At 35.6% G+C, this 17,957-nt stretch overlaps 1 protein-coding gene across 2 annotated transcripts in view; it reads right to left on the bottom strand.

Moving 5' to 3' along the window:
* The window catches only part of DCBLD2 (discoidin, CUB and LCCL domain containing 2), a 99,111-nt gene that overhangs the window by 13,229 nt on the left and 67,925 nt on the right, over positions 1-17,957 (bottom strand). For both annotated transcript variants that reach the window (XM_077118621.1, XM_077118622.1), the window contains exons 5-13: positions 15,941-16,013; positions 15,498-15,631; positions 13,932-13,972; positions 12,624-12,839; positions 11,708-11,832; positions 8,275-8,425; positions 7,381-7,467; positions 7,167-7,292; positions 4,010-4,103 (exon numbers count right to left, since the gene is read on the bottom strand). In XM_077118621.1, coding sequence (XP_076974736.1) covers positions 4,010-4,103; positions 7,167-7,292; positions 7,381-7,467; positions 8,275-8,425; positions 11,708-11,832; positions 12,624-12,839; positions 13,932-13,972; positions 15,498-15,631; positions 15,941-16,013 — 1,047 coding nt within the window. The remainder of the gene's footprint in view (positions 1-4,009; positions 4,104-7,166; positions 7,293-7,380; positions 7,468-8,274; positions 8,426-11,707; positions 11,833-12,623; positions 12,840-13,931; positions 13,973-15,497; positions 15,632-15,940; positions 16,014-17,957) is intronic.

Below are 17,957 nucleotides of genomic sequence, written 5' to 3'. Positions count from 1 at the left end.
TCAGCAAATAGAGTGAATTTACTGGTAAGAAATCTCTAAAACTGCAGGATAAACACCAAAGTTAATAATTAATCATAAGTACACATTTCCACTTGCTGGTCTACCCAGGGGAGTCCTTTAATTCATTTGACTTTCAAAGTTGCCACTGCTGAGGCTCAAAAATTCTGGACTCTCAAGAAATATTAAACAACTAGCTCCTGAGATAGTTACTTTTTTACCCACTTATTACTCTCTAAAAAGATAAAGGAATAAAAAAGGCAAGGTCTGTAGAATGAAAAGACTGAATCAGATTAAGGTGATGAAAATCATGTTAGGTCTACTTTAGTTTCAAACGCAAATTACACAAATCAATTGATTCCTAAATTTCACAGAGCAAAATGACATCTTCTTCTAATTTTATATTCTGCATTACTCTTTTTTTCCAATGTCCTGATTGCACAATTGTCTTTGGCCCCAGTGAAGATTAAAGTGTTACATAGTCTTAACTACACAGATTTAAATCCCACAACCACGGGAGAGCAATGCTGTGGTGACCAGTGACAAGTAGCAGGGAGATACTACGATTAGAATAGAACACGATTCTCTGGGCCTGCAAGGCTCAGCAGCGTCTCTGTGCAGCAAAAGCAATGCGTACAGTGAAGAGATTCTCTCCACACTCCAGAATTCTAAGGTAGCCTCCTCTTTACCAAGAAAAAACAAGCAAATGAAGGGGCCATTTTCTGATTTAAAAGTGTAAATCTAATTTAATTTAAATTAGTGCCTTACAAGAAAAGAGAAAACAAACACCATTCTAGTCTACAAATGAGGACAAGGCGGTTATGTAATTTGTTCAAGATCACAAAGGCAGCTCTCACAGAGACCTAAGCTAAGTTGACTTTCCTACTAGGAAACACTCATTTCCAATATTTGACTATGTTTTTAATATTCATATTAACAGTTTCCTCATTTTAAAGTCTGATTGTGTTTAAAATATAATGTTATTTCAAAGTAAAACAAAATATAAAAATTGTGGAAGAGTTGGTGGTAGGTGTTGAACAAAAACTGGAATGAAAAATACTAAAATGCAGGCTTTGAAAAGAATTTTTTTTGAGGTTTCAATTTTATTCAAGTTTTATTTTAAGTGATATTAATTAAAGCATTTGAAAGGGATGATCTAATTCCACACAAAATGGAAGACTCTAAAATGTATCCATTCAACTGTTAAAAAAAAAATTGAGTGGGGGGGGGAATGCAACAGAAATCCAATTGAGATTCCAAACGTTGTCACCATGTGATTCCAGTCACAGAGACTCTTCCAAGCTTGCAGCTGGAGCTCCTGGAAGCTATTTAGTAGTGGTGCAAGAGCACAAAATCACAACATGACAGGGAATGAAGTCCTGAATTATTAGCTTTATCACATCTACCAACTCCACCCCAAAATGGCACAAAAGAAACAACCATCATGCCCTGCACACTACTTTTGGTGTAAACGAGGTATCTTCCACTGGGGTGGAAATAGGTCATGAAGATCTGTCTAAAAACGTCCCTTGGAGATGAGTTTGTTCACATCATTAAGTAATGAGCCTCTCCACAACTGGGGTTAAGAAACCCAGGTTCAATTCTCAAGGACTCAAATTTCATTTGTATGTTCAGTAGGCACTTATAAAGTGCTTGCACATTATCAGCATCCACTTGCAAAATGCTGGCTTATGAATTAAGCACTTTTCTCCTTGAAAATCTTCTCATCCTTTTAAGATTAAAAAAAATAAAAGGGCGGGCGATGGAGGCACAATGGCAGAGCTCATGCCTACCATACTGGAGACCCGAGTACGATTCCCAGTGCCTGCCCATGCAAAAATTTTAAAAAATAAAAAAATAAATTAGAAAAATAAAAGAAAATCAATAATCTTTTCTAAAGGGAAGCTAGATGCCAGATATGTGGCTAGGACAATAAATTTAATGGTTTGAGTATTAGCCAAGGGTTGTATTATAAAGGATTTTATATGTTAATCTCAGTGACAAAGCTATAGATTACTTATTCAATACATGTAAAGTGCTGAGTTCAATGCTTGGCATGGGTTAAGGCTGTAATAAATTGCCACTCTTTTTTATAATTATTTTCTTCCTCCCTATTTTTCACAGCCTCTTAATGACATCTCCTCCTTCACTCCTTATCATGAAGCCAACATCAGCAATTTAAACTGCATCCTCAGCAGTAACTTCGATTCTCCAGTTCAAAACAATTTCTCCCTATATACCAGACACATTTTCCAATTGCCTCTTGGGGATACTGACCACAGGGTTCTTTAAATACCATCCGAAAATGAGCTCAGAGGTTGCTCGGCTTCTGCTCCCTCTCAACAAACTCACTCCCCAGTGCTCACCCTTGTGCCCTGTCTGGATTCCCCTGTCAGAGGCACAGTGGACAAGAGCATGGCTCTGAAGTCAGACTGCCTGGTCCAAATCTCCATTTCACAATTACTGGCTGGGTGACTTTGGGCAATTTATTTACATCTTCTCTGTGCCTCACTTTTCTCTTCTATAAAATGGGATTAGCAACAATACCTGTTTCATAGGTTGTTTGGAGAACTAAATGGGGTAATATATGTAAAGCATTTAGAATAATGCCTAAAATTAGCATTAAATTTTCAATAAAAATTAGCTACTACTGCTGTTTTGCTCTCAACATTACTATCACTGGTGTTTCAGATGCCTGAATTTATCATGCACGTCCCAAAGAACTTTCCTGAAAGTTTTTTCCCCTCCTTTCCCTAATGACCTCACACTAACTTTCTGGTCTCTGCTCAGAGCCAGGAACCTACCCTAGTACATGAATCTGGATACCATGTTTCCTCCAGCTGCCCTGCTAGGGCACATATTCTTTGGTTCATACCATGGCTGACAGTTTTCTGCCCTGTATCCTCTTCTGATCTTTAAGCTTTAGGGTTAACCACTGAACTCCCAGCAAGCATATGGCATACCACGTGGCATAGGGCAGGTACTCAAGTATTTGTTGAATGACTGAATAAATGAAGTCATTCCCTTTCTCCACCAAACTTATCCCTTCTGCTTTGGTATCTCAACTCACGGCATCTCTATGGGTCTAACTGTACAGTCAGAAACCTTAGATAATCCTAGGTCCCTACTCTTTTCTCAGCAGACAACTAGGCATGCATCCTGATGATGCTACTCTAACATATCCCCCCTCCATTTCTTCTCCCTTCCCTAGAATCAGCTGTGTTATGTTCCTAACTTGTCTGTTTCTTTCAGTCTCTCTCCTTTCCACCCCACCCTTCAAACTCCTGCCACTATCTTTCTGTAATCATCTGTTCAATGTCACCACTCTTAATACACCTCAGTAACTTCCTCACCTCCAGAATTAAATCTAATTTATTTTGTCCAGGACACCTTTCCGTTCCAGATCCAGACTTTATTTCCACAGTTGCCTCTCAGTACTCTCCCTGCCAAGCCCACAGGAGATGACTGCATTCCACATCGCTCTCCTGTGCTCAAGCAATCCTTTAAATCTGGGTCATTCTCTACCTTCCTTAGCCAGCCAGCATCAACTCCTTAAGCCAAATATTCCACACTTGAGTACTCTTTCCCGGAGGAAAAGACTTCAGGTAACTCTCAGGGTTCTCACATCTGTGCTCCCCAGCACTTCATAAGTAACTCATCAAACCATATTACAGTTCTTTATATTGAGTTAGTCTACCCTACTAAACTCTGAACACTTTTGAGAGAGAAATTGTGTCTTTCATTCAAGCACCCATTATGTACTAGACCCTGGTTTTATTTATCTGTGTATCTCAGTATTTAATGCAAAATTTGATAGAATAGAGCTACTCAATAACTGCTGAGCTGAATTCACTTGTTTTTAATGGGAGTAAAGGAGAAACTTATGCAATTTTTATTCTAATTCTCAAAAAAGTGAACTGTATTTCATCTTTGATGTTTAGTTTCTAATTTGCATTTGGTAGTATGGAATATACCCCCCAGGATCAGCTGGCTGCACTAGTTCTGGACCAACCTGTTTCTCCAGTGCCATGCACAGACCAGTATGAGGATCAGGGTAGTGAGGACCATGACCAGCACAGGCACGAGGACGGCTGCCAGTGCAACATCTGGGAAGGAAAGAAAGTACATTAGTACCAAAGGCAGAAACCATGAGGAAGCAGACTTAAAGATTTAACCACATCTCTCAGAACTTCCCTATATTAAAAGATAATATAAACAATACTTATGAAAGAAGATTGGCCATGAGTTAGTAGGTAACTGTTCAAGCTTTCAAGGATGTATGGAAGTTCATTACACTATTCACTGCACTTTTACGTCTGTTTGAAATTTTCCATAAGTTTTTTTTTTTTTTTTAACATGGGCGGGCACTGGGAATTGAACCTGGGTCTCTGGCATGGCAGGCGAAAACTCTGCCACTGAGCCACCGTGGCCTGCCTCATAGTAAGTGTTTAAATCACCAAAACAAAATTGAAAGGCAGATAATAAACCAGGAAAATATATTTTCTGCATATGTGATAAAAGATTAATATAATTAATGTACTACAGAGTTTTACAAGTGAAAAAACATAATAAGGAAATCGGCAAGGGAGATGAACTAGCAATATAATAAAAAATATGGGTAACTATTAAGTATGTTAGCCTCACTAAAAATCAAGGAAATACAAATGAAAACAAGAATTAGCTGCTATTTTTGCTTATCAAATTGGCAACTATTTAAAAAGAACAACTAACTGTTGAAGACAGGTGTTTTAATGGGAATATAAATTGATACTATCTTTCTGGTTGGTATTTTGGGGCAATATGTATTAAAAAACCTATAATCTAGCAATTAAACATGTAGGATTTATGTTAGGAAAACATTAAGAATATATGCAAAAACATATCTTTAATGATGTTCACTATTGTATCCGCATAAGAGTGAAAAACTGGAATTAATCCAACTGACCAAAAATGATAGGGAATAAGTAAATCATAGTACCCTTCTTAAAGCAGAATACAATCCAGAAATTTTAAAATGATGTTGCATCATGGTAGCACCATTTTTATAAATATGGAAAGGTTAACAACATAGCACTAAGCACAGAAAGCAGACTAAACGTGGGTATGCAACGTGCATATCAAAAGGTCAGGACCCAGACACAACGCTCAAGCTGGTGGGAGCTTAGAGATCATTCAATCCCCACACCACACCCACAGATAAGGAATGGTGGACCTAAGGCCTAAAGTAGTCTGCCTAAAGTCATTCAGGATGGTAGCTTCTTCCTTCATCCCTTCAATCTCTGACCCCTTCCCACTTCCTGTTTACAGACAGCACCCAAAAGGGTGACAACAGCAGTAACCGCTGATTTCTCTTAGAGATTAAGCCATACACTGCACAATGGGCCGGATCTGCAGTATCTTATTTATTCCTCACAACAACTGTATTTGAGAGAGAAGGAAGCTAAAAAACATAGGAGGGAGAGGAAAAGCAGTAACATTAGGCCTCCGAGAAATCAGATGGCATGAAAACCAGGGCACAGGTGCAACAGCTGACCTTGAGTAGTACAAGAAACGTCCTTCCCATTGCAGTGGGAAAGAAAATTACAGGCGAGTTTGTGGGCTCCAGGGAAGGAGTTTCCTTCTAATGGCTTTGTGAAGTCAGAGGCGTCAGTAACTGAGAATAAGGGAAGCTCTCAAGGTCAAGATTTTGAAAAATATGGAGAAGGTTCAATTCTCCAAAGTAGTAGTTCTCTATTGAGAACACACAAGAGCTAACTAGGGAAATACAGCAAGACCTCTGGCCAGAGCTGAAGGAGCACTGGATGAGGATCTGGGAATTATGGCAGCACAAACCCGACTATTACATGATTTGCTCCAGCATCACTCCCAAATCGGTTGTGAAAAAGGAAAAGAGGGGAGGTACACACAAAAGAAGAGGGGAGGTACACACAAAAGAAGTCATGACTCAGGCTAGCAAGCACAGAGAATTCAGAAAAGCAAATGGGCTTTTTCCCTAGGATTTATAAAATTGGAGAGAACAATCAGGCTCAGATAGATATATGCAGTACTCTTTAATGAGAGACTTTAAAGTTAATACCTACACATCTTTTCAGGAATAAAAAATATTAACTCTCTATATATCATTATCCCAAAGAAGGGCTTGAATTGGAAAGACCTGCACATATTTTGTTATTCACTTCTTAAGCGCGAAGGATCCTAGTTTTGGAAGCAGAGATTTTAAGGACACTTTTAATCTTAAGGTTCTAAGATTCTATAATTTAGATTTTAAGAAGAGCAATACTTTAAAATGACTATTCTTCCATGTAGGGATGTGGTCTGGGATTATGCCCAAACACATGCTTTCTGCATACTGGTAAGAAGCTCTTTGTAGGACACTGAGATGGTTTGCCTTCTGAGAACTCTTGCTTTTCTCTAGCTTTTGCTTCTGACTTTTCCCACAGCATGCAAAAGAAATTGGTCTTTTTGGAAATACCTCAGAAGATAAGAAAGAAACAGATACGTGATAAGTTGGAGAAAGTTATCTGAATCCAGGCCAATTTTCAGTTTGAGAAGAAAGAAAAAGCGCTCAGTTGAGAGCACAGAAAATTTAGAGTAACTTCTGAGGTACAAGTTACTCTAAATGAATTCTTTCTCGTCTCTGCAATGTCCTGAAAATGAGTGAGTTTTTACCTGCTAGTACAACACTAACTCCAATATGACATTGATGCATTTATTCAGAACACAATCAAAAATTTGTTTTTTAACAATTAGCAAAATTGAAGACCTATTATAGTTCATGTTTTAACAACTTACTTATCATGAATAAAATTTGAAAGTAAATTCTACTTATGAGTTTACATTCATAACACTTAAACAGGGGGATCCATTTTCTGCTGTGGTTTTAGTTATTTCTAGAAATATTTTATTTCTAAATCTGAGAATCCATGTTTAGTGTCAAGGGGGAAAAATCACAAGAAGAAGTCTAGAACATAGTAGACATATTTCAGTATTTAACAACCAATTCTACACAGTACTAGAAAAGAGAACTTAGATCAATGAGTTTTAATTAAAGAGTACAGTGAGAGGAAAATAAACCAAGGTTTTCCATCAGAAATGTTCTTCAAACCTTAATTAAAAAAATAAAACACAAGACTATTACATAATAGGTGTCAACTTTTGAGTTTGCATACCTTTGGTTACATTTGGAGTTACAGTAGTATTTTTGATATCAGGAGTGGCAGTTGTTTGTTCTGTCTGTGCAGGGAATGTGTTGCCACTGCCAGGCTGTAGTGGTCGAGTAAATTTGGGGGCATGACCTTGAAGAAAGTTTTAAAAACTCTTTATTCTGTTTCTGATACCAAGTTGGTTAAAATACAGCTATCATCATATTTACAGCAGGCATACCTCTGGCTATTTTTGGAGGGATTGTAGTGTTTTTGAGGTCATTGCTATTCCGAGGAGGTGGAGCTTGAGTAAGTTTTGGAGGACGTCCTTGAAAAATGGTTAAGAAAAGTTTATACATCTTATTTATAAAATCATAGTTAAAGACAGTAATTTAAACATCTTCAAAATGTCTGAGAATTCTTAATTCTGCAGAGTAATTTCAAATTTCAGAGAGATAAATACCAGAAGGGTAAATATTATACTCTTCATTAAATGCCCAAATATATCCAAATTTCTCAGTTTTTAAGTAATTAAATAATCTGAAAAAATAATCTTAGGAAAGAGAATAATAGGGAAGGGAATCATGTTGAACTCTAAAGCCATAAAGGTGTCATCACAGTTTGATATACTACTCATTCAGTTCTTTTAATAAATATGCATGAAAGGCATACTCTAAGTCAGTTACTGGGTAGGGGACACAACAATAAGCAAAGTATTACAAATATTATACAATATTGTAGGAAGTTATTCTCACTTTTAATTTATTCAAAGTAAAAGGCACTTATGGTAAGGTTATTGCTACAATTTGGTGCATCTGTGATACAAGTATTGTATTATGTGAGAACTGATTAAAAATACTAATATGAAGATGAAATCTGAAAAGCAATCTTATTACATTATTTCATGAATAATGATATCTCTTCTTCTACTTGGTATTTTGAAAACCATTCTAATATCTGACTTTTTAACAGGATAACTATTTATTACTACAAATCTCTTTAAAAAGATACTGTAATAGAGCCTAAATATAAAAACAACATTCTTCTTAATTACTTTTTCTGAGTACAAAAAAAAAAAACATTTTAAATTAACAATTCAGTGAAAATAATGTCTTCAAACATATTGCTGCTTTACCTTTTGGAATAAACTGACATCCAAGCAGTTCTATTTTCATGGCAATTTTCTGCTGCCATTGGGTAGGATTCACTCTAACAAAACGTGCAATAATTGGTGGCAAAAAGTTATTACGTACATCCTGATGATAATCTTTGTTTCCTTGAAATATCTTTAAAACACAACAAAAAATTGGTACTTTACATCAAAAGAGGTCAGGGCTAAGTTCCCTCACTTAAACACATTTTTTTTGTTTCTGTTTTTGCTCTGGGCCCTAAATGAGATCTGCAAATTATGACAGTAAGCAAGACCTTCTAAGAAAATAAAATACACATAATTTGGAAAAAAAATGGCAAGAAGTCGCATATTTCTCCTCAATAATTTATATGAAAGGTGACTAGTGAATATGAAAATTTTATTATGATTTTATTAAGAAAAATCTAACAGTACTAACGTGGCAATCGGGGAAAAGGGTTTCAATTTCAATCAAAAGTTTTACTGTACTAATACACAGTAATTTTAATCCCATGGAATTACCAACCACTTAAACATATTAATTTTATTTTCAAAGGAAAGCATAATTGAACAAAAGAGGTCTTAGATGAGAAGCTTTGCTTGTGTTCTATAAATATTTTTTTCCATATAAACAAAATGAACATGTACTAACAAACATATAATAGATGTATACTGCCACCTCTTGGATATAATGCAAGACAGTTGCTTTTTTATAACCCAAGTTTTCTTTCATTGTTGCCACTTAAACCAGAAAAATGACTTTGAAACACTATGAAATTCTGTTCTGTAGCTACTTTAATATTGTAACTAAGCAGTAGCAAATGTATTATATATCAAACATCCTTAGAGAGATACATGATTTTAAATGACTACCTCATTTTCTGAATTGTTTCAAGCAACTCTCAGTTAATTACAAATAAGTCAGAAGCACTTCATGACAGCCCTGTAAAGTACACAGGCCCTACTTCTGCCCTAATATTGTTTAGGGTTTCCAGACCACATTGCAAGGAGGGAGATTCCAAACAGAGCCTGGTAGGCTGACTGAATTGAGAAGACAGAGCTCAGAGATTCAGGAAGACATTACCTAGAATTGTAGAGAGAAAAAAGCTGCACAGAGAGAGAGAGAAGAGGAGGAGGAGAGAAAGAGACTCCTAGATAACTGCAGAGGGTTTCCCCTTAAATCTTTGCACGTAAGGAAACTACCTAGGGTTGGGAAAGAACACCTAGAAAAGAGCCAGTGGAACAATTCTCTGAGTTCACACAAGACTAAGAAGAGCTCACATTTCCAACAGTCAGAGTGGGGAAAACCTCATAATACATGGGATACTGGGTTGAGTACTCAAAAAACCATTATCTCAATAGTGGGGAAAAATTAGCCCTAGACAAAGACTGCTCTCAGGTCTCACCTAATCAAGTTTAAAAGTAAGCCTTGAAAAGAACAAATTGTTTCCAAGTAACTTAAATGCATACCATGACAAAGCTCAAAAATATTTAACAGAATAAAAAAGAAAAGTCCAGCATTAAACACTGTAAAGTTACTATTGTCTGGCATCCAACCAAAAACTACTGGCATGCAAGCTAGTAAGGGGAGAAATATCAATAAACAGAAAAAGACACAGCTATTACACATGGTAGAATTAGTAGAGAAGGAATTAAAAGGTTTTATAAATATATTCCATATGTTCTAGAATGTAAAGTATGTTTACATAAAAGAAATTTCTTAAAAGCCTAAAACTGAAAATTTAGAGGTAAAGAATAGAATATTTGAGTTAAAAATAAACTGGATGAAAAAAATAAAAAAAAAAATTGGATGGGATTATGAGTAGACTAGACATTGCATAACATGGAATTGTTATGACAAAGCCATAAAATTTATCTCCAAAATAAGACACAAGAGAAAGAAAAAAAAATTAAGAGCACCAGAGCATTGTGGGATATCTTCAAGGTTATAATATTTGTGCAGTTAAATTTAAGAAGGGAAGAATATTTGAAGAGAATATGGCCTAAAATTTGACGGTAACTAAAAATTAATGACATTGATCCAAGAAACTTAAATAACCCCAAGCAAAAGAAATATGAAGAAAACCACACAAAGGCACATCATAATCAAATTGCTTAAAACAAATGTTAAAAACCAAACAAAAGTAGCCAGGGGGTGAGGGGGAAAGACATTACATATAGAGGAATGAAACTAAGAATGACAGCAGAATTCTCTCTGAAACAATGTAAGCTGGAAAACAGTGGATCAACATATTTCAAGTTTTTCAAAAAGAAAGTCTTGATAAAATTTAATGTTAGAAATTTTTACAATATTAGCATGGGTAATCAATCCTTGTAATTTCAAAAGTTTAATTATAATTCACAAGTTAAATAAATATGGACGTGCTAGGAGTAGAGTAGTCAGACTTGGGGGAATTAAGCAGAGTAGGAAGGTATGAAGACAGCATTATTAAATGCTTCAATGGGCAGTGGCTCACCAAAGATGAAGGTCATGTGACATCAAGTAGGAGAGAGAGAAGAATGCCTTGAATAACAGATGTGCTTAGAGCCACATGAAAGATAACAGGAGATTCTGGAGATTTTTGAACAGATAGAGGTGAAAAACACAGTAACTGAACATATTTTAGCAAATCATACATTTAATAGAGAGACCGATGACAGTATCATATACATGAAATAGAGTTCATAAGGAAGTTCACTGAAAAAATGTGTCCTTAATTTCAACTCCAGATGTAAGGCATCTATCTTCTTCCTTCAAGACAGAGACTCCCCCAGTTACAAGATCCATTGGTGGATACTGTCGAGCCTGGGTGAAAGGGATTAAGATCTTGATGAGGTATATCTCTACCTACACTCTACTCTTTATCATCTGCTATGACTCATTCCAGCATCTCCATAATTGTTTGCTAACCAAAATGATAATTTCATATTTATGCTAAATAAATTCTTCAGGTAGGAAAGTAGAAGACTTCTAAGAATTGGTGAATTATAATTTGGTAGGCTGATCTTAAAATGACCTTCAAATTCTATAATATTCTGTAATTTAATATACTTGGCCTATATCTTTTTTGTCTTTTTCCCTTGTCAGAGTATAGAAATTAGGTTCTCTAGTATTCTGTGAAATGATGAAATCAGAAGCTCCTTGTGTAAACTTACTTTAATAGAGTGTCTAAACAATTCAAGTAAAAATATAGTGACAAGAATCAGAAACTTTTCCACTTTTACAGTCATCAAAAGGCACCTAGAACCACTGAGAATGTTTAAACTATAAGTAGGATAAAGTAAAAACCTAACACTACCTAACATAACCACAAGAGGGCAGGGTAAGACAAAATGATGTTTAACTTTTATATCTCTTTTTACACTGGAGAGCTTCTGTGACCTTTAGAAAAGGTTCATTTTCGAAATGTTTTGACAGATACATTTGTAATCATTTTACCTTATCCTGCTCCACACCAGGCTCTCTGTACACGGTCCATTTCTGTCCATCATCACTGTACAGAATTCTGTAGGCAGATACATAGTAATTGTGCTCAACCATTGTGGACCCAGTGGTTATAATGCCTGGGGAATGAAGAGGTGCTTCTATCAGTTCACACAGTCTGATCTCCAATGCTCTTCATCAATGAAGCATAAATACCTGAGATGTACTGTTCAGATATTTTTACCTACACCACATTTCCATATCTAAATGCATGGATTCAAAGGCTTCACAGTAATAGCTGTTAAACCCTTGGTTTTATTCCCTTGAAGAATTATGGACTCATATAAGGAAAGGGCTATTTTCAATTGATATGAGCTTGTGCTTATATCATTGTGAAATATATTTCAATTGCTAGGTAAGAATGATTTCCCGGAATGTGCAGATTAAAAATGACTACTGTTATTATTTCAAGTACCAAAGCAAAATAACTCTTTTTAACAAAATTATTTAAACCAATCCAAAAGAATTACTCTAGTCATTTACTAACTTTCCCTAAATAGTTAAATTTATATTCAACACATATAGAATTTCGGTGATTCACAGCACTTAAAACAGATGCCTTGAATATAAATTTTCCTCAATGACTTGTAAGAAAGAGCTATTTCAGATGTCATGAGATCGCTTGATTGAAATACTACCTTAGAAAAAACCATATTAGTCTGCAAGAGAAAAGCTAATATTAATTGAAAACCATTTCCTCTCTCCTGCAACATTTTATAAAATCACTTATAGTAATATCAACAGCAGTAAAGAAAACTTAAAATCATATAATTAAATTTTCAGTGTCCTAATTTTCTATAAAAATCTTAGCTGTTACCACATTCCCAAATAAAATCATTATAAGTTGTTCCAGAAAATTATGTCGCCCAACCTGTTATTTTCTTTTCCTTATTCAGATCTATTTGTAACCACTGATATTCATCAGTGGCAAAAGCAGCCCAAGGAGGTCCAGGTTTTTTCAGCCTGGCCCTTTCAGCTTTCCAACTGTTCTCCTGCCCTGTGTGGTCAGTCCACTCCAGTACAGAGGATGCAGTTATTTGAGAATCAGCAATCACACCAGATTCCATCCCCAGTGTTCCATAACAACCTGAAATGAAGAAAGTAATTTGGTTTCCAGACATAAATTCAAAATCTATATAAATCTATTTATTTCAAACTTTTTATTGTACTTTTAATTGACATATACTATATTGATAATACAAAGTAATGAGAAATTTCAAAATTAGAAACACTTGCCTAGTGTTTCACTTGCCTTGTTAGGCAAATATTTCTTGAACAATGTCTACCTTTGTGTCTTGTTAGGAAACTTCCAAACATATTCATTTACAAGTAACATTTGTTAGTATAATGGAGATACGTTACTCTCTTCCTGGAACATTCTCCCCAAATAACTCGATGACTCACTCCCTTACCTGATTTTTGATTTTGCTATTATATCACATTCTCCTTGAGTCCTTTCCTGGTCTTACGTAAAACCTCAAACCTGTCCCTTCTGCATTCTCTGCCCTTCTTTGCTGTATTTTCCTACATCTCTGATCATATTATAAACAATTATGCATTTGTTTACTGCCAACCCCTCACCACCAGAATATAAGTTCCAGGAAGACAGGATTTTTTTTCTTTTGTATGTTATGGCAGGGTCATATTTCATTCTTTTTCCACATGAGTATCCTGTTTATTGCAGCATCATTTGTTGAATTTTTGTTTCTTTGCTTGTTTTGGGGAAGTGCATGGGCTGGGAATAGAACCCAGGTCTCCCGCATGGCAGGAAAGAATTTTACCACTGAACTACCCTTGCACCCCAGGACGACAGGATTTTGTTTTATTTTATTCACTGTTGAATCAGAACCAGAACAGGGCCTGTCAAATAAAAGATGCTTAATATTTTCTACTGAACTAAAGAATAACTCCTTCAGACAAATTCAAAAGTTACCTTTTCTAAGGAACCTTTTTTGTTTACATGATCATTTCCCTATTAAGAAAAAACTTCCAATTTATTCTATTTTTTTATATTAAGTGCCTATCTTACCTTATAGTGTTATTGTGATGACTAAATGATAAAGCACAAAAAAAAAAAAAAGAAACAGCAGTTGGCATAGTGTCTTGCATACAGTCAGTGTTAGAAAAATATTAGCTATTAAACAAATTATAATAAGTTATAAAGATAAGAAAAGCTTACCACTCGTCTTAAATGTAAAAAGACTTGTAGATAAGTGTCCCCTGAAAGAGAGAGGTTTTTTGGTTATACTCATATAACACACAGCATTCCCATTTATTTCTTTTGTTTTTATTTTGCTGTTTAAAGGAATATTCCATGGCTAAAAATTACACAACTGAGATTGTTCCTACAGAAAAAAGTCTCATTTCTAAGCAAAACAACTTCTGAAATCAGCAAAAACAACTTTCTTTACAAGTCTCTGGTACCCAGTTTCATAAACGACTGTGCAAATGTGTCCACTTAACCTTTAATATATACTTATTTATTCTTTTTCCTGAAATAAACTGATCCCCAACTTTTCTGTGGCATCTGCTTTTGGTGAAAGTACACTAAAAAGTATAATTTCTCAGAGAATGAAGCTCAGGTTCCCTGAGATAAACAGGGGAAAGGATGGTTTCTAATAAAATTGCATTTGTGAGAGGAAATCAACATATCTAAGAACAAAAATTTCAGCATTAGAATGCCTCATTGCATTTGGATATCAAAGTAATGGGACAGAATGGTTAAGCTAGGAGAGGGGGGCAGGGGAGCGGATAGCTTGTCAGTCATAGGATTCCAAGGAACTTGGAGAGATAAGATTGTCAGTATATGTTACTGCCTGGAGCTAACATTCAAATCATTACAAAAGGATGCAATATATCTTTTTTTATAAGTTCTGTTGTATATGGCCAGAGAACTAAGAATGTTTTTCCAAGCTGAAAAGGTTGTACAAAAAACAAAGAAGCATAAGTGACAAAGACGTGTGTCCTGCAAAGTCTAAAATACTTATTAGCTGGCTCTTTATAGGCCTGCTGCACTATACAGTCCTAGGTGCAGATCATGCTTTTGTATTCTGAATGAAACTGGCCTGCTAACTATGAAGAGAAGCTGGTTTCAATTACGCTTAGTCCTGCAAGCAGATTTATGAAAAGATGCAAGACTTATGAAAAGAGAAAGCTAATGTATTTCTATTTAACGTTTGGTGATCTACTGCAATTTGTCCTGCTTTTGGTGCCTAGTCTGTGTTTGAAGAAAACAACGTAGATACCATGAATACACAGTCTTAAAACACTCTCTTGGGATGAGAGAGGAATTCATGATAAATACTACTACTACTCATATATGTCAAAATTTCATTTATCTTCATAGTACTGCAATTATCCTCAATCCATCCAGGGTCACCAGGGCTATAAGGAAGAGAACAGTTACATCTTCTGATCTACAAGTTGAACTTAAGTAAGGATTTGGCTACAAACATCTAGATTTTTATACCAGATTTTTTTCAACACAGAAAAGAAAGGAAATAAATAAACCATTCTTCCAAATGACGACACTTTTGAAGTAGAATAAGCTAAGCTAGTACCAAATTGCTTATACTCACAAAACTAACTCTTCAGTACACTCAGACATTGAACACATGCAAATATGACTGTTTACTGTATGAATATTATTTCATGGACACTATTAGAAGTGATGATGCTGAGATCTAGCTAGGAGACATCTAACCCTATAACCAGCATGTTTATTATAAAAAGTGTGCATACTTACACAACAGAAGTGACATTGTTTGCCAAAGAACTTTCATAGTATGGGATTCCTTTACTAATTACAACACTGATTTGGCCACCCAAAATGTTTGACACTACTCCTGCATGCACTCCAGCCATGCACAATGGTGAGGACTTGTGGAAGGAAAAAGAAAATATTAGTTTTTAATTTTCCTTAGATAAATTCCTGACAAGACATACTATGAGAGGAAATTAATTGGATAACTTTCTTCATAAATATAGAGTTGATTATTAATCCTCTCATTTTGGAACAGCTTTTTTAACAAAAGAAAAGTAATAAAACATTATATATTACTAAAAAGGAAAAATTCCTAGAAAACAAATATCAAAATAAAGATATACAGCAGATACATATCTACCTAATACGGAGTTAAAAAAAATAAAGTTATATCACAACTTTAAAATAATCTACATCCAACTTACATCCCTATATCCATGAGGAATTGTTCCAGATATCTCAGCAAAAGGAAGCAGACAACCAGCTGGGCAGTACTTACTGAAAGATGAAAACAAGCAAAAGAGTACATAACACTACCTTCTGGGGAAAAGTTCTTCATTTCATTGTAAATAGCACTTGTGGGCCAGTGACTCTTAGTTTTCTTTGCTGCTATTTATAACTTCCTATATAACTCATGCCATGACTTTTACTAAAAATGTAAAAGACAAAGTTAAAATAGAAATTTTTACTTTTCCATTAGAAAAGTAATCTGGGAGGATTTTTTTTCTCTTTAAACTTTATTTATACATCTATAATATGGAATATTCAGACAAATCCAGAACATATTACTGATAATCTCACGACCCTGAGAGAACTACCACTCCTTAAAAGCCCTTTCAGACTTTTTTCTATTTCTATTTATACAGCATGTCTTCACCCAAGTATGTATACAAATTATTTCATATTCCATATACTGCTTTGATTTTAACTTCATAATAAATGGTATATATATTTCTGTTGCAAGATATAGTTCATCATTTTTAATAGCTACATGCTATTCTATTTTATGAATAAACGCTATTTATTTTACCAACTCTCTTTTGACTGAATTTAAGTTGTATTAAAAAATGTTTGGCATTCATTCACTTATTCATTTACTCACTTTCTTGCTCATTCAACACATTTATGTGGCCATCCACTCAACATATTTATTTGAATCTATTATGCTGTCTACTAAGCACCAAGCTGAACTAGGTACAGGCTGTATAAAGGTCAACCAAACAGATATGGCCCTTACCCTCACTGAGCTTACATTCCAATAGTAGAGGAAGACATTAGATACTTGTACAAATAATCAGATTTTGAAACTGCTACATCCTTACTTTGTGCCAGGCAGTGTTCTAAGTGCTTTAGGTAATCGACAATACAAACCTATGTGGTTAGTACTATTATTATCCTTATTTTACAAATGAGGAAACAGAGACAACTTTGCCCAGTTCATGCAGCTGGTGAGTGGCAGATGGGCGCCAGAGGCCCTGCTCTTACCAGGGCTCTGTTCTGTTAAGGGAATGCACACCATTCAGAAGGAACAGCATGCTCATGAGGCAGGTCTGCTGTGGCCTGGAACTGAAGATGACCAGGGAAGGTAGAGTGCAATGAGCAAAGATTACTCTGAGAGAAGGTTGGAGAGGTAGGCAGGGGCAAAATTATGCTGAGGCCTTGTGGACTACCTCAAGGAGTCTGGATTATATTTCTATGTAAAACAGGAAGGCACTAAAGGATTTTGACAGTTTATATGCATCATCTGGTTTATTTATTTTTAAAAGATTGTTCTAGCTCCTGGGAAGATAAGGGATTATACAGAAGCACAAGTGGAAGCTGGGACAGTTAGGCATTTAGAGCTGTAGTGAAGGTGAGAGATGATGGAAGGTTGGATTTGGATGGTGAAAGACTGATGTAGCATGGAGGGTAGACAGCTGGCCCAGATGGGTTCTTCTTGCAGCAGGGCTGTCTGCCATACATCAATGCCAGGTAACCTCTGGAGCCCCTAGCAAGTGCTCTTCTTCAACCAAGCCCTGGCTGAAGAGGACACCCTTCTCAGAGAAAACCATTCCTGAAGACAAAATTAAGATTCTTTAGAGAGTAGTAGGAAGTTGGGGGGAAGTTAGTGAGACGAGCCTTGAAAAATGAAAATTATTTTGCCAAGCAGAGAAGAATAGAGACACCAGGCAAAAGTCCTGAGAGCTCAGAGCAGTATAAATAATACTGAGCAATTTCAGCATCAATAATAAGGGAAAACACCAAAAGATGAGACTCAAAATATGACCCAAGGACTACCTATGAAGGATCCTGAAGATCAGATAAAGAATTTGGACTTCTTTTGTCATGAACAAGACCTCCTAAAGATTGTTAAGCAAGAAACAACTTGGCAACAATGCAAATGGTAGAATAAAGTCAGCAAAGAATAGATATGGGAGATCAATTAGAAAGTAATTCTTTCTA

Source organism: Tamandua tetradactyla, chromosome 10 (genome assembly GCF_023851605.1).
Source record: "Tamandua tetradactyla isolate mTamTet1 chromosome 10, mTamTet1.pri, whole genome shotgun sequence".
Lineage (NCBI taxonomy): Eukaryota > Metazoa > Chordata > Mammalia > Pilosa > Myrmecophagidae > Tamandua > Tamandua tetradactyla.
Note: the sequence above shows the minus strand (reverse complement) of the source record. Positions and strands in the feature narration are given on the sequence as shown.